General features: G+C 36.8%; 3 protein-coding genes across 3 annotated transcripts; all 3 read left to right on the forward strand.

Annotated features, from left to right (window-relative positions):
* The first annotated feature begins 2,756 nt into the window (after positions 1-2,756).
* LOC132165878 (putative polyol transporter 6) lies at positions 2,757-5,063 on the forward strand. Its single transcript, XM_059576570.2, has 3 exons — positions 2,757-3,108; positions 3,224-3,625; positions 3,698-5,063. Exons 1-3 carry the CDS (start codon positions 2,868-2,870, stop codon positions 4,642-4,644), a joined length of 1,590 nt encoding a protein of 529 aa, XP_059432553.2. The 5' UTR covers positions 2,757-2,867; the 3' UTR covers positions 4,645-5,063.
* A 6,707-nt stretch (positions 5,064-11,770) lies between these two features.
* On the forward strand, positions 11,771-13,811 carry LOC132166013 (polyol transporter 5-like). Its single transcript, XM_059576750.2, has 2 exons — positions 11,771-12,027; positions 12,310-13,811. Exons 1-2 carry the CDS (start codon positions 11,907-11,909, stop codon positions 13,701-13,703), a joined length of 1,515 nt encoding a protein of 504 aa, XP_059432733.2. The 5' UTR covers positions 11,771-11,906; the 3' UTR covers positions 13,704-13,811.
* A 5,761-nt stretch (positions 13,812-19,572) lies between these two features.
* OFP8 (ovate family protein 8) lies at positions 19,573-20,662 on the forward strand. The gene has a single exon (XM_059576752.2). The coding sequence runs from the start codon at positions 19,692-19,694 to the stop codon at positions 20,553-20,555; it is 864 nt and encodes a 287-aa protein (XP_059432735.1). The 5' UTR covers positions 19,573-19,691; the 3' UTR covers positions 20,556-20,662.
* The last annotated feature ends 1,436 nt before the right edge of the window (positions 20,663-22,098 follow it).

Below are 22,098 nucleotides of genomic sequence, written 5' to 3' on the forward strand. Positions count from 1 at the left end.
CGAGGGTTGTTGTCGTCTTGTGTGACGATGGAACTTTGTTTACTTACACGAGTGCTTTGGCGCCTTGTACGACAATGAACTTTGTTTACTTCTGCATTAATGCTGCTGAGCATATGGTGAGTCAGAGTGCCGGTAACACATCGAAATCAAAAGCCAATTGTGTCGTATCAAAGAGCAACGTGCTGTAGAGTGAGTGGTCCAACCCACAGTAGCACATGTTGGACCCAACTCTTTCTGGATTTCTATTAGCTATGATGATGCTTCTTCTTCTTCTTTTTGTTGGATATTCTTTTGGAATATGAAATGAAATATTCTATTTCAAATCTGTGTTCACACTCTCTTTTTTTTTTTTTTTTTTTTCAAATTTTAATTTTAATTTTAATTTTAAATTTTAAATTTTAAAAATTCAAACTAGGAGACGGGAGGCTCTTTTGACTCTCCTACGTGAATGTGTGATGGATGAGGTTTAAGGTCGGTTTAGAATTGCAATTTTAAAAATCGCGCTTTTGAAATCATAAAGGGAGGGGAGATGATAGATTTGAACTAGTAACTTCCGCTTCATGAAACGTGTTTTCTAACTGATTGTTCTACCTCTTGAGACCACATTAATGTTGTTTTAAAGTATGTTTTAGACAAACTAGACGAGTTCATCTTTTTTTTTTTTTTTTTTGATAAAAGGAGACTTTATTGATGATCATTAATCAGGAATACAAATCCAAATTCCAACATAAAACGACTCTGCTTCATTCTAAACCACCCTCCTGTTCCCTGGACATCAAATTTCTCCCTGAAGGAATACAGGCCATGATGTGCGCCACCCGAAGGTTACCCAACACCATGACCCTCGTCAGGTTCTGCAAAATCTGAAAGAGAACTAGCTTGTCTAGCGTTAACCTCCGAGAAATCTAGAACAGCAATATTGGCATGGTGAACCAATGTATTCGGATGACTAAACAAGCCTTCATGGACCAGCTCATTCCGCCTGTGCCACACTCTCCGGGCTATCCCTGCAAACAAGCATAAGTCCTTTGGTTCGCAGCTCGTGAATAATTCCTCCATCACTCGACGAGTTCATCTTTTATTGTAAGTTTATTTTTACAGGTAGGAATTGGTTTTGATTGTAATTAATGTAACATTATTATATAAATTGTCGCATCAATTAAGAAACTGTAATAAAAGTTTAGCAATTAATTTAGTGGTAAATTGAAGAGAATTATAGAATTTTATCTGAATGTCAAAACAGGATTTGGTAATGCGCTGCATGTGAGCTGGTCTTGGATTATACATATTAATTAGATAAAGTGAAATATTCTGCACGTGTAATTATAGGTTGCTATAATATAAAGCCAGCTCATCTTGAAACAAAAGAAATTGAATCCAAGGCCTTGTTTGGCAAAAACATCACAAGCTGTAAATTATTTTTCAAAAAATTTAACTTTTCAACATTTTTACTTTTTATATTATATTAATTACTTTTATTATTATTCAAATAAATAAAAATTTACAAAACAAAACAAAAATTTAAAACTTTTTCTTACCTCAATAATAAAAAAAAAAAATTCAAAATCTTTGCCAAACAAGGCCCATGCTTTAAGGTGGCCTTACATAATTGCGATAACGATAATACCTATTTGTGCTCTCTAGTCTAGTCCTGTCCTCATCTTTTTATGTGGTTTATTTATATAATTACTTGAACCATCTGAAGAGGCGTGTGTTAGCGGCGTGCCCTGCCTACTTTAGAAAAGCCGCTTTTGAAAAAGAAATGCACTTTCTGTCCTTCAGAAATGGAAAATTCTTTTTTCTTCTTCTGGTGCATTTTCAACGATTATATTTTGGGTCAGACTTTGAGATAAGGATTGATAACACTCATTTGTTCGAATAGTTGGAAATTTGGATGTGTAACGTAATACAACACATATAAAATTGACATATTCAAATAAATTTTGAGTTATCTAGTCACTTACTTGAATAAGTTTTATATACGGCCATGCCCTGGCCGGCAACCCTCTTTGACTGCTCCTTTACCTTCTTTGTCCGTCTCTCACATTCCGTTTTTAGGTGTTTTTCTATATTGGTTTTTGTTTTAATGATGTTTTGTGTTGGCCTTGGATTTAGTGTCGTTGATCTTGTGTTGTATTATTGTTGGGTGGAGACTCTATTTTTGGCTCTGATTCAGTCTTCTATGGTGCGTGTTTTGCTATTGTGCCTTGTTATTACGGTTAAGAGAGATTTATTAGTTGCCGTTATGATTCTTAGATTTTCTAATGAGAAATATTAGGGGTATCAAATCTTTTACTAAAAGAGCCTTATCAAACTGATGTGTAACTCATTCATTGGTATCCGTTACATTTCTCTTAATTAGTTGTTTTGTTCCTCTCCAATAAATGAGTTACATATTAATTTAGTAAGGCTCTCTTGTTAAAAAATTTGGTACCTCTACTATTTAACTTTTCTAATTGTAAAATTATCCATATTGTCACCACACATCTCTCATCTTCTGCTGCCATTGACGAAGCTCTAGTTATGCTACAAGCATCTCAAGACTGGACTCTAGTTTTTTTTGGTATATTTGCTTTCTTTGTATAGGTTAGCTTGCATAGGTTTTAGGAGTGCATTTTTTGGTTGTACTCAGATGGTCTGCTTCCAATTTAGCGTCTGAAAGCATTTCTGACCTGTCTTCTATTCACACTTCATTTCGAAAAAAAAAAAACCCAATTCTTTACTATTTTCCTTATTTGATTTTAAAAAATATAAATTAAAACATCACTATATAGTCTGAGATTATAAGTGGATACACATCCTCTTCTGGGAGGTATTGTCTGTTTCTAGCATAATAAGCCTGCAATCGCATTCCATCCCCATTAGAGATGCAATTCAGTTCTGCTCGAGAACCAGAGAAGCGCCATGACTACCACTTAATTCCTGATTCAGGATCCGCTTTGCCTGTGGAAACTGATCTGAAGAACGAAAGAAGAAGAAGAGAAGGAGCACCGCATCACAAAGACGATGTCCCAGAGGATATTCCCCTGCATAGAAAGGCTTACCTCAACAAATACGCACTCGCCGGCGCCGTTTTGGCTTCCACAAACTCTATTCTATTGGGCTACGGTAAGATTTATGCTTCTATTCAATTTTCCGAATCAAACCCATTATAATTTATACCCACAAGAGTAAAATCTGAAAACTTTTGTCTGGGAATTATACATGACCTTTCCATGTGCAGATATTGGGGTGATGAGTGGCGCAGTGCTTTTCATCAGGGAGAACCTGAATGTTACATCAACACAAATTGAGATCTTGGTGGGTTCTCTAAATGTGTGTTCTTTGATCGGATCGCTTGCCTCAGGCAAGACTTCTGATTGCATCGGCCGGCGTTACACCATTGTCCTAGCAGCAGCCACATTTCTTATAGGTGCGCTTCTTATGGGATTTGCACCCTCTTTCTCATTCCTCATGGCCGGACGGTTAGTTGCCGGCATCGGAGTCGGCTACTCCCTTATGATTGCTCCTGTGTACGTGGCTGAGCTCTCCCCAGATCTTACTCGAGGCTTTCTCACCTCCCTCCCTGAAGTCTTCATCAATGTCGGAATCCTTCTCGGTTACATTGCTAATTACACGTTATCAGGTATTAATTCACCATTTATCTCAAAATTTCGATAAAAAATAATTAATTTAATAATTTAATTAATACTTAAAGGTCTTCCACCGCATATAAACTGGAGAATAATGCTTGGACTCGCGGCTTTTCCGGCGATTGCCGTTGCGGTGGGTGTATTGGCAATGCCAGAGTCACCGAGGTGGCTGGTCATGAAAGGCCGCTTAGGAGAAGCAAAGCAGGTTTTAATCCATGTGTCGGAAACCAAAGAGGAAGCTGAAGGGAGATTAGCAGACATGGTGAAAGATGCTTCTTTCTCCGGCCATGGTGCTTCTTCAAGCAACTGGCACGGGCAAGGCGTTTGGAAAGAGCTACTGTTAAGACCGACTCGACCCATCCGCCGGATTCTCATAGCTGCCATTGGGGTGAACTTCTTTATGCAAGCTTCCGGCAATGATGCGGTTGTGTATTACAGCCCGGAAGTTTTCAGGGCCGCCGGAATTCACAACAAGAAACAGCTTGTCGGCGTTACGGTAATAATGGGGATTGCAAAGACATCCTTTGTTCTAATATCAGCCTTCTTCTTGGACCGATTCGGCAGGAGGCCGCTGTTGCTGTTGGGCTCAGTCGGCATGGCCGTCTCACTAGCTGGGCTGGGCCTGGGCTCGAAATTTCTAGAGTATTCCAATAGCAAGCCGGGCTGGGCCATCGCGTTGTGCGTGGTGGCTGTGTGTGCTGCAGTTTCCTTCTTCTCTATTGGGCTTGGGCCCATTACATGGGTTTACTCGTCGGAGATCTTCCCATCGAGGTTAAGGGCCCAAGGCTCGAGCCTGGCGATTTCAGTGAACCGGCTGGTGAGTGGGTTGGTGGCCATGACATTTCTAAGCATTTCCAGGGAGATAACATTTGGGGGCATGTTTTTTGCTCTCGCCGGAATCATGGTTTTGGGCACGGTTTTCTTTTACTACCACCTGCCGGAAACCAAAGGGAAGAGCTTAGAAGAGATTGGGGCTCTCTTTGAGGATGAAGTTCATGATCAGAAATCATAATTAATCCTCTAAACTCCTCGTCTCTTGGTACAAATTTTTGCTACATTTCATGTGTCTTCAACTAAAATAGTGGTCCAATTTCTTTGAAATGTCTTGTGGCCGGTGTGGGGCATATGTTGGAATTTCAGTGAGATGCATGGCCGCCGGCCGGGTCGGCCGGGACTAGTTATTGCCCGAGAGGAGGATGGAAGCAATGCTGAAGAGATTGGCAAATTCTTGGATATATATGGGCATATGGGAAAGTAACTTCAAAGCATTAGTGGATGGATTGGATAAAACTTAGAAATACTTTCGAATCATCTTACACTATTTTTGGCTGTTTCATTGAGAGGGTTTGGCGGTTTGCTTGTATTTTGGTCCTTCTATTTCTTGAGCATGTATATATATATATATTACAAATGAAGTTTGTGTATGTTTTAAAGAAAAATTACATTTTATCCCAAGTTGTACCCTTTTTTTTATTCAACTTTCCATGGTTAAAAATTGCAAGGTGAATTTCCATCCTACAACTATACTACAATATTGTCCTTGTTAAACTAATAATAATAATAATAAAAATCAATGGTTGTTTAAGACTATCAAATCAACATTGTGGATAGTTGTGATATACATAAAAAAGTAGTATATATCTTTACTCATTTTTTTTAATAGCATTAATATAAAAACATCAAGTTTGAAGAAAATTTATATCCTTTAATTTATTAAATATATTGGCAAGCTATTTCAAAAATTTAAATAATATGACATCACTTACACTATAAAATGCAACTACATTAAATTCTTACCATAAAATGACTTGTCCAGGGAGCAATTTTAGGCAAAATGGTGGGATAAAGATGTCTTAATTTTAAAAAATTAGCACAATATTGTCATAAATTTTATACTATTTTGCCTAAATGGCTCCATTTCAAATGGATAAGTTTCCATTTTCTTAACGGCAATTCAATACTAATCCATTAATGCATGATGTATTTGTCATTCCTCATTCATTTTCCATACCAAATGAAATGGATCCTATGTACATCAAATAAAATAGATAATATTCATTGGATCAGAGGAAGAGGGAGAAGGAGAAGGAGAAGATAGACGGACCTAGATCGGATCGAATCGGATCCGACCCACATACGCACATCCTCCTGGAGATTTGGAGAATTGTTTACAGCCACTTAGTCCAAAAGTCACGGTGGACATGAATGAAGAACTGCTGAAGAATTTCACCACAGAAGAAGTCAATTTTGCTCTAACACAAATGGCACCTTTGAAGGCTCCGGGACCCGACGGTTTACCTGCTGGATTTTTCCAGAACCACTGGGAACTAATGGGTGAGGAGATTTGTCAGGTGGTGATAGAGGCTCTCAATTCGGGTATTATGCCTCCCTCTTTGAATATGACAAATATTGCCCTTATCCCTAAGGTGCAGAACCCAAATTGTGTTTCAGAATTTCGGCCTATTAGTTTGTGTAACGTGATATACAAACTAATGGCTAAAGTTCTTGCAAACCGACTAAAGAAAATTTTGCCTTCAATTATCTCACACACACAGAGTGCTTTCATCCCTGGTAGGCTTATAACTGATAATATTTTGGCTGCATACGAGACTTTACATACTATGCACACAAGATTATCAGGGAAAAAAGGGTATATGGCGGTGAAGCTAGACATGAGTAAAGCTTACGATCGGGTGGAGTGGGTTTTTTTGGAAGCCACTATGAAGCGTTTGGGCTTTGATCCTAGGTGGATAAAGAAAATAATGATGTGTGTGACAACAGTTCAATATGCAGTTCTAGTGAACGGAGAGCCGTGTGGGCATATCACCCCTTCTAGGGGAATCCGGCAGGGGGATCCCATGTCACCATATCTGTTTATCATCTGTGCGGAGGCTTTAAGTGCAATGGTGGAAAAAGCAAATAGTGATGGGCTTATTACGGGTGTTCCAACATCCAAATATGGGCCGAGGATCAGCCATCTTCTATTTGCAGATGACAGTTTGATTTTTTGTAGGAGCACAATGTCACAATGGTCAAACTTAACCACTTTGCTACAAAAGTATGAAGCAGCTTCGGGCCAACGATTAAATTGTAATAAGACGGCAATTTTTTTCAGTTCCAATACTCCGCAAGCAACACGAAGGGAGATTGTTGAGGTGATAGGGATCCCAGTGACGCAACGCTATGATACTTATTTGGGGTTACCGGCCTTGGTGGGAAAATCTCGGATGGGGGCTTTCAAGAGTCTCAAAGATAGAATATGGAAGAGGCTACAGGATTGGAAGAATAAATTTTTGTCTCAAGCGGGGAAGGAAATATTACTCAAGGCGGTAATCCAAGCAATTCCGTCTTACAGTATGAACGTTTTCCTCCTCCCCCAAGGTTTGTGTTCGGAGATTAACTCTTTAATGCAAAATTTTTGGTGGGGATGTCAAAACAAGTCACGTGTGCATTGGATGAGTTGGGGTCGGATGGGTGAATCAAAAACAAATGGTGGGCTGGGATTTAGAGACTTCCGAAGCTTTAACCTTGCTCTTTTGGCTAAACAAGCTTGGCGTCTATGGAGCATGCCTAATAGTCTAATTGGGCAAATTATGGAAGCCAAATATTATAGGGGACGGAATTTCTTAGAATCCCAGCTCGGTAATCGACCATCTTTTGCTTGGCGGAGTATTCACAATTCACGAGATTTATTAAAAGAAGGGCTGGTTTGGCGAATAGGAAATGGTGAGCAAGTTCGGATTTGGAAGGATCGCTGGCTGTCTCGTCCCCTACTACAATATCCACCAGCTCGGTTGGACTCAGAGGCAAAGGTGAGCGAACTAATTGATCCAGATACACACTGGTGGAAGACCCAGATGCTGGACAGTCTTTTTTCGAAGGAGGATGCTCAGTTAATCCTTTCTATCCCGATCAGTGTGTTCAACCAAGCTGATGTATGTATATGGGGGGGAACTTCAAATGGAATTTTTTCTGTTAGGAGTGCCTATTACCTGCACAGGGAGATGGAAAGAAGAGGAATGGCTGGATGCTCTTCAATACAGAGAACTAGTACCATTTGGAGGGACATGTGGGGGTTACGGCTACCCAATGCGGAGAAGCTTTTTTTGTGGCGAGCCTGCCACGAAACACTTCCAACCAGAAAAAACTTATACAGAAGGAAGATCATTGATAGTCCAAAGTGCCCCATTTGTGATCTGGAGGAGGAATCTGTAGTGCATATTCTGTGGGAATGTCCATCAGCGAGGGATGTGTGGTGTGTTGCAAATATGAAGCTGCAGAAGAGCCCCAGCTTTGGAAGGGATTTCCTCCAGATAGTGGCGGATGTTTTTCAAAAATGTACAGCAGAGGAGATTTCCCAATTTGCTGGCATTGCTAGGAGAATATGGCTGAGAAGAAACGATGTAGTGCATGAGGGGGGCTTTTTGCATCCAAATGTCCTTGTGCAGAGAGCAAAAAAAGCATGGGAGGAATTTTCAGCCGTGACCTCTGAAAATCCTGTGCCACAGGGAGGGCTACAATCTACTGAGTCTTTGCGATGGCAGGCACCAGCTCCTGGTTGGGTGAAGGTGAATTGGGACGCCTCCATCGAGAAATCAAAAGGGTGGATGGGGTACGGAGCTGTGGTACGGGATGAACATGGGCTGGTGATTGCGGCTCAGTGTATAACTATTGTGGGCTGTCTGGACCCAACGCTAGCAGAAGCCGGGGCGGCTTTGACAGCGATACAATTGAGCAGAGCTTTGGGTCTTCAAAGAATTCATTATGAAGGCGACGCAAAGATTGTGATCGATGGAGTCAACTCAAATAAAGGAGATTGGAGTCGTAGGGGTCTGATGGTGGATGATATAAAACTGGAGCTTCAACATGTCCCTCATTGGAGGATGACTTTCGCTCGCAGGAATGGAAATCAAGCTGCCCATGTTATGTCAAAGATGGCCACGACAGATTTTGTACATCAGCAATGGATTTTAGCTACACCTGATTGTATTGCGGACATAACGAGGATGGAGCGTATTGCTCTATCTTCGTGAGATTCAATTTGAATAAAGTATCTGATCTTTTCTCAAAAAAAAAAAAAAAAAGATAATATTCATTGGATGATTAGAATTTAAAGTTGATGCATCTAACAATATATATGGAGTCAATGTTAATGCGTCTTTTAAAATACCTAATCTAATCTATCTAATATATATATAATAGGGGAGTTTTAGACGGGAGAGTCTAAGAGTTTGACACGTGACATTTTTTTTATCTGACAAATCATTATATTAAATGAAATTGTGTGTTTGAATTTTTGTAAGTTTTAAGTAGAATAGATTAATATCATGACATGTGTCATTCCATTTAAAATCAAAACACATGCGTTTTTTTTAAACTACCCTCTTTCTCAATCTCAACTACTATAATTTATTTATCCCTACATTATCTAATATCAAATCTCTAATATCATGTTATCTAATAGAGAGTTTTTTACTTGAGAGTATGATATTATGACACATGGCATAACATTTATTTGATAAATGTTACAACTTGACATGTGGCACTAAAAACATGGGCATATCTAACAAATATAAGAACTATACACGTGGCATTCAAAATTAAAATGTAACAGTGCGGGCATTCAAAACAAAAGTCTTATCTCCCTTCCCAACCATCCTCAACCACAACCACACTCAACTCTTTTTTTTTAAAAAAAAATAAATGGTTGAACAGTAAATCATTTTACCCAAAGACAAATCATTAGAACACTTACAATTTGCTTACCATCTATTCGTCATTGTACTCCAAGTAAGTTTTGAATATTCATTTTAAAAATTTAGTTGAAATTGTGTTAATTATGTTTATATATGATATATTTTCCTTCCATTATGCCTTACAAAATTTCATTTACTATGTTGTTAAGATTTACTTTTTATTCCTGCACTATGTTCTTTTGCTTGATTTTTAGAATATTCATAGTGTTCAAACACATAAAACTTTGAATGCAAAGATGCCCTTTTGTGTTATGAGAATTATCCATACTTTTGTTCTCATTTTTAATAAAAACATTCTGTTTTCATTTTTTATTTTTTATTTTTTTTTTTAAAAAAAAAAGTCTAAAAATTGTTACCTACAAACACAAGATTCTCATAATATTAAAACCCACAAAAACTTCGATAAACAACACAAAGAAATAGATAAAACAACACCATATTTATCCCCAGAATTTGAATGCTCAACATAACTGAAAGATTATCCACAGATTTTGAATTCAAACAAAATATTACAATAGATATTGACACACATCCTTATCCAGTGATTAAAAACACACATCCTTATCCAGTGCTTTTATTAAAAACCCACAGAAAATTTGAGATTAAAAACACAAACTCAATTACGTATTTAAAGAAAACACAGTACTGTTATTAAATATAAGCATAATATGTAAAACTCACAAAGATAATAATAATAAAAAATAAAAAACAAAAAATAAACATATAAAATAATCCCATGTTTAGTTTATCCCCAGAATTTGAATTCTCAGCATAACTGAGAGATTATCTCTTGTTTTTGAATTCAAACAGAAGATTACAACACACATCCTTATCCAGTGAACAACTCTTGCGAAATCTCACCATAACTGAAAAGATACATTTTTAATTTTTCAAAATAAAAAATCATAATATTTCACTAATACAATGTCACATTCTCCCCAAAAAAAAAAAAAAAAAAAAAAAAAAAAAAAAAAAAAAAACTTTGTAAATGTCTAAGCCCCCACCAATATGATATATTTTCCTTCAATTATGCCTTACAAAATTCCATTTACTCTATTGTTAAGATTTACTTTTTATTCTTACACTATAAGTCTATATATGTTCTTTTGCTTGATTCTTCGAATACTCATATTATTCAAATACATAAAATTTTGAATGCAAAGATGCCCTTTCTTGTTAATGAGAATTTTGTTCTCATTTTTAATAAAAACATATGCATTCTGTTTTCATTTTTGTTTTTTTTCAAAAAAGTCTAAAAATTGTTCCCTACAAAATCAAAATTCTCTTAAAAACTGTCCAATTTCCTAAAGTTTGCCTTTGTGCGGTGCAATTTACTTCTATCCTTAATACAATAATAAAAAAAAATAAAAAATAAAAAAATAAAAAAAGACATAGTTCTAACTTTTCCCTCAAAAGCTAAATGATTTCTCGAATTTTATACTTATAATATCCGTTAATGCCTTTTCATTTTTTTTCTCGCTTTCAATTTCTATTGCAGTGTTTTGATCATTATTTTCTTTGTAAATGCTTTGGATTTGGCTTACATTCTGTTATTTTAATCAATGGTCAAGATTAAATCTCAAAGTTGACTTAATTTTAGAAGCTTTTAATAAGAGAGAGAAAATGAAGAGAAATTTTGAAAGATTCAATCTTGACCATTGATAAACTATATCATACAGGCTGTTATTAAAATAACAGTATGTAAGCAGGATCCTTTGATATTAATTTAATTTATAACCAATTCCAATTTTATAAATCATTAAATGATTTTAATGGTTTTTAATGATTATTTGATATTTGTTGCATCAAGAGTAGGTAGTGGGGTTTAATGCTCACAATGGATCTTTTTTGGAAGGTTTAATGCTCACAAAAAACTCAAACTCAAACTTTTTTTTTTCCTGTCATTTATTCACCTACTAATTATTATTATTCTTTTCATCAGGTCATTTTAAAAAAACTAGTGAATTGCTTGGGATACAAGCTCGTTTAAATAATGTGAAATTGTGTATACTAATAAATACGCCAATTTTAAATCATTAGCATAAAATATAGAGAATCCAATAGTGCATCGATGGAAGGTGAAATGGATGAGTTAGACTTGCATTTAAAGAAAAAATTATTGGAGGTTTTACTATAAAATTAAATAAATTAAAAACAATAATTGAACAAATTGGACAATTCTTTCAAATGTGGGGCTCTCTTTTTATAATTTCAGTGAGAAAAGTGAGATGGGATTCCAGTGATAAAAACTCACACATAAAAACATTTTGGAGAAAAAAACAAATGCAACCTCATCAACAAGGCTGTGTATCACTTGCCCAACGTGATCTTCATTCCCCTCCGTCATGTCAGCTTTTAACATTTCATGCTATTTGGCTCTTCTCTGCAGCCAACCAAAATCCTTTACTTCTACCTAATTCCACCCTTCAACCCACACAAAGAAACTCATCTCAAGACTCGGAGCAGATAATAGAGAGAACCAACGCAGGAAACGGCTGCTGTGCGCGCGGGACTGGCTATGGAGACCACCGAGACCCAAGAAGCAAGGCGTAATTTTGACCATAAAGAGGGTCGGCTCAACAAATACACACTCTTCTGTGCTCTTTTGGCCTCCACAAATTCCATTCTTTTGGGCTATGGTGAGTCAACTCGATTCAAATTGTTTAGTTTTCTCAATATATAATTGCACTTTTCTTTTAACCCAGTACCCGAAGCTTCAACCCCGATTAGTTTTCCTAGCACCCTCTCCACATAGATTGAATAAAGTTTGGACGCTGGTGCGGCCCAAAAATTATTTATAACAGCACAAAATTTACACTAATTGTGTTAGAAATCTCCACTCCCTCGACTGAATACATTTATTTTTGGCTGATCAAATATTTGGTGGAGAGGGTTTATATGGACCAAATTGGCATGTGCAGATATTGGGGTGATGAGTGGGGCAGCGCTGTTCATCAAAGAAAACCTTAAACTCACATCAATCGAAGAGGAAATCTTGGTGGGTACACTAAACGTGTTTTCTTTGGTGGGATCACTCGCTTCCGGCAAGACTTCCGACTACATAGGCAGGCGTTACACTATAGTTTTGGCCGCGGGAGCTTTTCTAATGGGTGCGCTTTTGATGGGCCTAGCCCCATCGTTCCCAGTCCTCATGGTGGGCCGCGTTATTGCCGGCATCGGCGTTGGCTTTGCCCTCATGATCGCTCCCGTCTACGTCGCCGAGCTCTCCCCCTCCATGACCCGCGGTTTCCTCACTTCCCTGCCTGAAGTTTTCATCACCTTCGGCATCCTACTTGGCTACGTGCTCAACTACGCCTTATCTGGTCTCCCAGAACACATAAATTGGAGAATAATGCTGGGTCTCGCAGCAATTCCAGCCATCGGTATCGGCCTAGGTGTCATCGCAATGCCGGAGTCGCCTCGTTGGCTTGCCATGCAAGGCCGCGTGGACGAAGCAAAAAAGGTTTTGATTAAAATATCAAACACTGTTGATGAAGCTGAATCCAGACTTGAGGAAATAACCAAAGCGGCGTCGGTTTTGGTGAGGAGCCCAACTGCCAGCCCAGATTCGGCCCATGAAAGCAATTGGCAAGGAGAAGGGGTTTGGAAGCAGCTTTTGTTAAGGCCCACTAAGCCTATTAGACGGATGCTTATTGCTGCTATTGGAATCAACTTCTTCATGCAAGCTTCTGGGAACGACGCCGTTATATACTACAGCCCTGAAGTGTTCAAGGCTGCGGGGATTCATAGTAAGAAAAAACTGTTTGGTGTTAATGTCATTATGGGCATTGCCAAGACATTCTTTGTGTTGCTCTCGGCCCTCTACTTGGACAGGTTCGGGAGGCGGCCCCTTTTGTTGCTGGGTTCGGCTGGGATGGCCGTCTCGTTGGCTGGGCTCGGCTTGGGCTCAAAGTTTCTCGACCACTCCGATAGTAAGCCGACATGGGTCACTGTATTGTGCATTCTGGCCGTGTGTGCTGACGTGTCATTCTTTTCAATTGGGCTTGGGCCCATCACATGGGTCTACTCGTCGGAGATTTTTCCTATGAGGTTACGGGCCCAAGGTTCGAGCCTGGCCATTTCGGTCAACCGGTTGGTGAGTGGGGTGGTGTCAATGACGTTTTTGACCATTTCCAAGAAGATTACTTTTGGGGGAATGTTTTTTGTGCTTGCGGGAATAATGGTGGTGGGCACGGTGTTCTTTTATGTGTTTTTGCCGGAGACAAAGGGCAAGAGCTTAGAAGAAATAGGAGCTCTATTTGAGGATAAACATACAAAGAATGATGACATGGAAAAGGCAATTCCGGTAGCATAGTTAATTTGTTTATGTGTGTGTTTACTTTGAGAAAAAATGTCTGGCTTTTTGATGATGTTAACTATTCAGGTTTGTTTAATTGATTTATAAAATGAAGGAAAAAGAAAGAGGCAGTGATTTCATCCATTATTTTTATTCCTCTAATTAACTTAACAATAAAAGGAGCTGGTAATTTAGACGGTGAGTAAGACTCAAGGTAGAATGAATTATGTTGATAATTTAATTAGACTTAACCTGAAACCATGGGTTACAAAAATTACCTTCAAATGGGTGCAATGAGCTTTTTTTTTTTTTTTTTTTTTTAAAAAAAAAAAAAAAAAAATCTCTAAGTGTCATCTACCTCAAGCCCAACTCAAGTTTGAGTATATTTGTTAATATCTTTTGAGGGGCATTTTTTGTTTTTGGTTTTTTATTTGAAAAATTGTTTTGATGTGACATAAAAGTAAAAATAATTTTTAAGTATCTTATGTTTTTGACTGTTTGTTAATGTTATAAAAGTGAAATATATTAATATATTAATTGCACATCAAAAGATGAAGATTGGTGTCATTGGTCCATCTTTCCGGTAATTAAAGGATTTTCTCCATTTTAAATTCTCTAAATTTTCTCCATTTAGTGCATTTTGAAGGGTTAGTGCATTTAATACACTACCATCATTAAAACTTTTGGACAACACTACCCTTCAAAATGCACGAAATAAAGGAAATAGAAGAAATTTAAAATGGAAAGGATCTTTTTCCGACACCTAGAAACTATCATACTACATGGAGTAAAGTATTATAATAGAACTCATTTGGGCTAATCATGCGGGATCATGAAGGTAGAGTACTTGTGGCGAAAAGTATTGTGCGGCTGGGGTCGTGGGATTCAGCACTTGCCGAGGCTCTGGCTGCCTTCTTTGGGGTATAGTAGTATCTGGCCATGAACAAGGGGTGCAACAACTGATACTAGAAGGTGATGCAAAACAAATAATTGACGCCATTCAGAGAGAGGATCATAGCTCCAGTAGGATTGGTCGTTTGATAGAAGATGTTAGGCTCGGTCTTAATGTTTTCTCAAAGTGGAGCGTAGAACATGTACATTGTGTAGGGTAGCCCATAAATTAGCAAAATTGGCTCTCCAACTGGCCATTGATAATGTATGGTTGAAAGATGGTCCTTCTTGTATCAGAGACATTTTATTGACGAAGCAATTGTTTTGTCAATGATCCAGTTATAATACCTACCAATATGGTTTTGCAAAAAAAAAAAATTGAAACTAATTTTATAAGTTTTACAGAACTCCAACTCTAACTTGACTAATTTTTTTTGAGTAATAATGCAAATATGACTAGTGCTTTTCTTGAACCGTAATGTAAGACGGTAAGGTCACTAAGGAGAAAGTATTTTGGTCATAAGTGATATTTATGGGCTCAATACATAACATATAATGCAACCTCTAACCTAGGTGTACCTCAACCGCTCGGTGCAAATTTGGGCAAGAAAGACTTGTTCAATTTGGCGCAAGATTACAATTTTAAGTTTTTATGGGCATAAATTATTATAATATGAATTAAATGATTAAATTAAGTTATTTTTATAATCAGTTTAAAATTTTGAAATAAATGGTAATCGATTTATCGTGGTATGAGAACAAAATGTCTTAAATTCAATTCGAATCTTAACACCTAAAAAAGAGTATTAGAATATAAATTAAATAATTACATTCATCAATTCTTATTGACTTTTTCTAAGTCTTAGATTTAAAAACCAACAATAACAATGCATGGTGATGGTGCAGCAATCTTATGAAGGAAAGTCCTCTTCACATAGTCAAGCGAGGCTGTGGTCCATCTGGCGCGTCCGAGTCCACCTATAAAGCCACCATATATATAATAAGCTTGGGTTGCTTAAGTAGAGCTTTCTCAAATCACTTGATTATTACTTAAAACTCTTGTTAATTACATATAAATTGTCTTAGTTGGCTTTCATTGATCCGATAAAGACAGATAAGAGACAAATTTCCTACTTAATTGTATCGGCCGATATAATTGGACGGCGTATGTTGCAAGTTGTAACCATAAATAAAAGAACATAGAATTGGAATTTGGATGACAGAGTAAGACAAACATTCTTGGTCACGGGTCCTGATCATGCTGCTGGCAGCATTCACTGATCATATCCATTACCCTACCAGACACAGCAATGGTGCGACCCACTGTTCACGACGACCCATTTCTTCCTAAAAATCAAGCAATTCTTCATTTCAAAAGCAATAAAGAAAGTGGGTTGGGTAATTAGTTAATTATATGGAGTTGATTATGGTAAATCTTATTAAAAAAATGGTCGTGAGGTTTTTTGGAGAAACATAAAGACAAAGTAAACGACAACCCCACATGATAAGCGACCTTACCTAAAAATCATAATATCCAAATGTCAAAACGGTGCCCATTTCATAGCTTGTCTGAAAAGCCAGTTGGGAATGCATGGTTTGAAATTTTCAGAGCCAAGATTATGACAAAAATAAGCACCAAATTAAGCAAGCAAAAGTGTTGTAGGAAATCTATGCCGTGGCCCATGGCGAATGTAGTTTCTTCTTGTCTTTCTGTTAACTTCAACTTGAGAAGATAATCAAAACACTAAAACTGTCTGTTAGCTCTTGGTGGGGGCATTTGTAGTAAATAAAGGGCAAGAGCTGCTCTCTTTAGTTTGTTTTTGTATTGTTGGAAGCTTCTATGACTTTGAGATGCTCTCTATATGGCGAGGGAAAAGGGAGAGAGAGAGAGAGAGACAGAGACAGCCAGACAGAGGGAGACCTTGACGTTATTAATATGTTTCTACAGCTTAATGTTTATTGTTTTTTTTTTTTTTTTTTTTTTTTTAAAGTGAAATGATCAAGTACTCCCTAAGATTCAACTTTATGATATATCCAAAGGATTAGACCCTCCTCAGTGTTGTCTTCAAAGCAGTGGACGAGGGGAAGAAGACAAGAGCATATTGACAAACCCCGTATATATTATTCAATCCAGAATTGAAACATGTAAAAGATAACAATATAAAATTTCCCGCATAAAACATGAAAAAGGTGACAGTATATTGCCTTTGTCCCTCCACTCTGGATCCCGCATTTCAAAACTCTCTCCCTCTCTCTCTCTCTCTCTGGTATATATATTTTTGGTGTAGTAGTACTACTACAGTCTACAGATCGACATGCATGATGAAAAGAGCCTGGCAGGAAACCCTTTCGAAGCATTTATTATTTGTACATGGGACTTTTATATATAGTACTGGGTCAAAAACTCTTTATTAACAAAGTGAAAATGTGAAGCACAAACTCTTTACTATCTCCATTCCACCAGATAAGTTGGACCAAGGAGAGAATTGGGCAAGACAAAGTGAAAATGTGAAGCACAAACTTGGAAATCCATGTTTGCTGGAGTGAAGTGGATGAGAATATTAGATTGTATGAAGTAATTAATTAATAACTAATGTGGAATTGGTTAAATAATGGAAATTAAAAAAGAATAAAAAAAAAAGAAGAAAAATCTCAGTCCCATAAGTAAATTGCTGTAGACCACTAATATTTCTGATTTAAAAATTCCCCCAGAGTTGTTACATGTGTATATATAAGCCAAAAGAAGATAGATTAAACTATAAGCTCTTACAATTATACCGCATGTGTTGGAGAAGTAGTCTGAAGCAATTAACAACTCATCTTTGCTCCATTAATCACTTCAAATCGTATAAAAACAATTTTAATTTTTGGTAGAGCATGTTTTTGAAGATCAAACTAATTAACTTGAACAGGTTTAAATGATCCATCAATACCTTTCGAACTAGAAAAATTATTGAAGAACTACTTGAAATATTTATTTGAGCACATGACCGACATTTAAGTTTAGTACTGGAAGCTAGCAAAACGTACGTTTCCATATTGTAGATCTAGGTTTGAATTCACGTACGTACGTACATGGTGTTTTCGTCCCAACATGTAACATGTTCATACATGTTTTGAAATTTGATATAAATAATGACGAACCCATTTCCATAATGGTATGTATATATGAAAACAGCCATATGAATTCTAACATGCTTTAATACAAAAACTAGTATAATAGTTATATATGGAGTGGACAAAAATGTGATTTTAAAATAATTGTAGCTAGAATAAAAATGTGATTTTTAGTATTAGTCTAGCTAGCTAGTAAGAACATTATACATGAGTGGGTTCCTAAACTGCTTTGGGAATAATTAATTAGCCAAAATACTACAAAAAGACTAGTGATAATTGGTATAGGTAGATTTATATACAGCTTTTACACCGTCTTCATCACTGGCACCTTTTAATTATTCATTCTCATTTCTCCACAATTTGAATTTGAAATTCTAAAGAATCCACCACAGTTTAGTTAATTAAATGGGTCCCCTAGTTGTAGACTTGTAGTCCTATACCTCTCTCTCTCTCTCTCTCTATATATATATATATAGTTTAGTAATGTGGGTGGGTAGTTGGCATTTACCCATAGACTTAAGGGTGCTTCATAACTTTTGATAGAAGACAATTCAAAAATGATGCAGGTTCATTTGATTCTTCTTTTCCCAAAATGGAAATCCCAATTCATACATCGGGAAACCAAAAGATAAATTGTAAGGCAACCAACTCAGCTGATTTCTAATATTTATTCCACTGGTGTGTTCAGAATTTCTTCCACTGTGGGAACAATTCTAACCTAACCAAAAGAGAAATAGCCACGGATTGACAATAAAGGTTCATCAATATGGCCTCCCTGATAATAAATGTCGAGAGTTTCGAAAATCCTTAAATAAAACCAAATGTAATGCTTCAAATACAATGAACTCAGAAATAAACCAATCGAGGTGAAAGCAAAAAAAAAAACATTAGGGTTTTGTGAAGTGTAAATAGTAGGTCACTAACAAAAACACATTAGCCAGTGTCATTTTGTAAGAACTTCTTTGTTTGAACAGTGAACGACACCCTATAGAAGAGGTGTTCTACTGTGTAACAGTGGCACGTCCCAAGTAGTCACATGTCACTTTTTTGGTAAACGGTGCCGTTTTGTTAAAATGTCACCAAATAGTGTCATTTTGCATTGTTCAAACAACACTATCCATTTTTCTAATCTTTACACTTTTTGTAATTTTGAAAAAGTCACTATTTGAACATCACTAACCAATTAATGACCTTTTTCGATTCGGCCAAAAAAGTCATTATATGGCAGTCACAAAATCAAAGTATTTTTGTAGTGCGGTACTTGAGGGTTAACATATCACAAGAGAAATGCTATGACTGTTATAGATGACGTGACAGAGCAAAATAGTTTTTTACTTTTTTATTTTTATTTTATTTTTTATAAGCCCTTATTTCAATTTTTAAAATTGAGTAACATAATAGTTTATTAAATAGCATTATTCATTAAAAATGTTATGCACCATGGTCTTCAATTTAAAATTTAAGAAAGAAAATCAGAAAAAATCAAGGTTTTATCCTTCTTATTTACTTACCAAGGCGTGTTGTACATCTTCTCTGGTTCTTCTCTATCTACACACATGAGGCTCACACATTCAAGGGTGATTTTGAAATTGAAAAGATAATGAATCATTTCTTTTAATCATCTATGTTATTTTGGCCGTAACTATATATATTATATCTTTTTGGGGGGCCCTAACTAATTAAATTAGATAGGATACGAGGATGACCATTAATTTATTCTAATATAGAATCGTTCTGTAATCAAAGGTCTTCCTTCAATCCAAATATTGCTAATCAGGACAAAGAAGAGGACGAAAACAACAAGAAAAAAGTGATCGTCAGTCCCTTTTAAAATATTAAATACCGTCATTTATAGAACTCCACTTTCGGTTCTCTCGTGCATTCATATTTCCTCTCCCTCTCTCTCTTTCTCTCAACATACACCGCCATCTCTCTCTCTCTCTCTCTCTCTTAAAAAACTCACCCTCAAAACCCACCCTCCATCTCTCTAGCTCTGTCATGGAAAACCGATTCAAGCTACGAATCTCCCGCATGTTCCGAGCCTCATTCGGTTCGTGTCGGACCCGAAACATCTCTGACGTAGTTGAGAAGGCCGTGTTTTCCCCACAAAACCACCAAAACTTCCACATGATCGAGCCCTTATCCCCTAAGCCTCGACCTTTTCCCTCCATTTGCGGGCCGAAACCGTTTCAAAACCAGGAAAACTGCATAATTCCAGCTAGAAATTTGTTCCCAAGAAGAAAAGTCTCGGAGCCATTTTCGCCTTTCGCTTCGGCCAACCCGGATGGACGAAACTGCCCTCCCGCGTCTCCAACCTCGCCCTTGAATCCCTTCTACGGCCAGTTCAAACAGAGGAAGGGCTCGGAGAGAACTAAGAGTAAGAAGAAAAAGAAGACGACCCAGATGAAGAACAAGCACATAGAACTCTTTCCCCTCACCTGGTCTTCTAAGGACAAGAGTTTTGGTGGGTGGTGGTATAGCAGCGATGAAGAAGAGACCGACACCCTTTTCTCTTCCAAGAGCCTCTCTTCCGATTCATCCGAGTCTCGACGACGTCGTTCTCGTCGGAAAAGGCACGAGACTCGGCGGAGAAGGGCGGGGGCTTGGAGTTCCGAAATCGATCTTGTGCCAATGCAGGGGAGAGTGAAGGATAGCTTTGCGGTGGTGAAGAGGTCCAGCGATCCGTACAACGATTTCAGGACGTCAATGGTGGAGATGATAGTTGAGAAGCAGATATTTGCGGCTAAGGATTTGGAGCAGCTCTTACAGTGTTTTCTGTCGCTCAATTCTATTCATCACCATAGGGTCATTGTGGAGGTTTTCACAGAGATTTGGGAGGCTCTGTTTTGTAATAGATCTTAACTCTTGAAGAAAACTGTCTCTGTTTTCTGTGTCTGTTTGTGTTTCTACGAAAAATTAGTTAAGAGTTCTAACTTTAATCAACTCTCTGTTAATGTGATTTTTCCTTTCCGCCATTTTCTCTCTCTAATTGCTCCAGTGCTCTCGATTCGATTCTATTCTACTTTTCACTGCATGTCTTGTTCTTGTTTCAACGCGGGCATTATTACAGTGATGTGGGATTTCCTTGTTTTTATCTGTGGTTATTTTCGTGATCTTCTGCTCTTCTTTTGATTCTAGTGTCAGTGGAAAGCACTGTGTTTTGAAAAGATGGTAGAAGAGGGGAACTAGAAGAACAGTTGTTGCTTTTTCATATAAGATAGCTTCTTGATTCTTTTGAAACCCAAAAAAAAAAAAAAAAAAAAGGTTTTGGAGGTTTCCCAAACCTTTTAGGGCTTTTAAAACTTTTTCAACCTGAAAGCCCTTGAAAAGCTGGGGATGGAAAGGATTGATATATGATTGTTTGATTTGATGGTAAATGTTTGAAAAACATATAAACAAAATATTGTCCCAAATTATCGTATGGTTGGTTGACTTGGACTTTTCAAAAAAGATAGTGTCCAACAAATAAATGAAGCCTTTTTTCCCCCCATTCAAAAGTGGTCGACAAATGAAATTAGTACACCACTAAATTCCAAATCATAACAATAATATTATTGAAAATCAGTATCAGATATTTGCCTCTTAAACTATTTGAAAAGGAAATTGTTTAATGCTACCTAGTCGACCGACAACAGATGCTTGCATATATATATATAGACCATAAAATACCCTAAATTAATTTTAATAGATCCATATATCATGCCAGAAATTGAGAAACATTATCTGACCATCACTTACACCCATTAGCTTAGCAAGTACTAGACATAGACGTACAGGTTGTTTGCCCATCAACAAAATTTTTTTTACCATACTATTTATCTTAAATTCAACTTTCAATATTTTTACTTTTTACATCACATTAACCATCTTTTAATATTATTTAATTAAAAAATAAATAAATAAAATAATTTTTCTTTTACTTTTTCATACCAAATATTCTTATTTATTTATTTTTTCACACCAATCAAATCTGGTTAGAAAAAGCCTTTACCGAAAAGGAAATTTGACGATTATTCCAATGATTTAGCAATGAGATTGGCATGGTTCCCAGGACAAAGACAACAACTTAGCAAGTTTTCTAAATTTATTGGTACAAATAAATGACAAGATATATCATGGGGTTTTAGGTACATCCATTTTTTGTTGTGTTATGAACTACTTTCATTTTATTATATAATCCATTTGTTTGCATTATACAGATTATGAAAAAAAAAAAGAAAAAAAAAAGAAGAAGAAGCTACTAGAACCACCCTAACATCCAACAGAGTTAATTAAAAAAAAAAATCCAACAGAGTTTTGTTTTTGTAGCATTATGTCCCCTTTGTCCTTGAAGGGTTTATTTTTAAATCTGAAGCACACCCAACCAACAATCACAACTCAAAAAAATAATAATGTGGGGAGATGA

This window comes from Corylus avellana, chromosome 11, assembly GCF_965113065.1.
Source record: "Corylus avellana chromosome 11, dhCorAvel1.hap1.2, whole genome shotgun sequence".
Classification (NCBI taxonomy): Eukaryota; Viridiplantae; Streptophyta; class Magnoliopsida; order Fagales; family Betulaceae; genus Corylus; species Corylus avellana.

Excerpts from the sequence above, each read along its gene's own strand:
- LOC132166013 (XM_059576750.2), top strand. The coding sequence starts at position 11,907 with ATGGAGACCACCGAGACCCAAGAAGCAAGGCGTAATTTTGACCATAAA. Across the intron at positions 12,028-12,309 it reads TTCCATTCTTTTGGGCTATG|ATATTGGGGTGATGAGTGGG; the intron begins GTGAGTCAACTC and ends TGGCATGTGCAG.
- LOC132165878 (XM_059576570.2), top strand. The coding sequence starts at position 2,868 with ATGCAATTCAGTTCTGCTCGAGAACCAGAGAAGCGCCATGACTACCAC. Across the intron at positions 3,109-3,223 it reads CTCTATTCTATTGGGCTACG|ATATTGGGGTGATGAGTGGC; the intron begins GTAAGATTTATG and ends TTCCATGTGCAG. Across the intron at positions 3,626-3,697 it reads TGCTAATTACACGTTATCAG|GTCTTCCACCGCATATAAAC; the intron begins GTATTAATTCAC and ends TAATACTTAAAG.
- OFP8 (XM_059576752.2), top strand. The coding sequence starts at position 19,692 with ATGGAAAACCGATTCAAGCTACGAATCTCCCGCATGTTCCGAGCCTCA.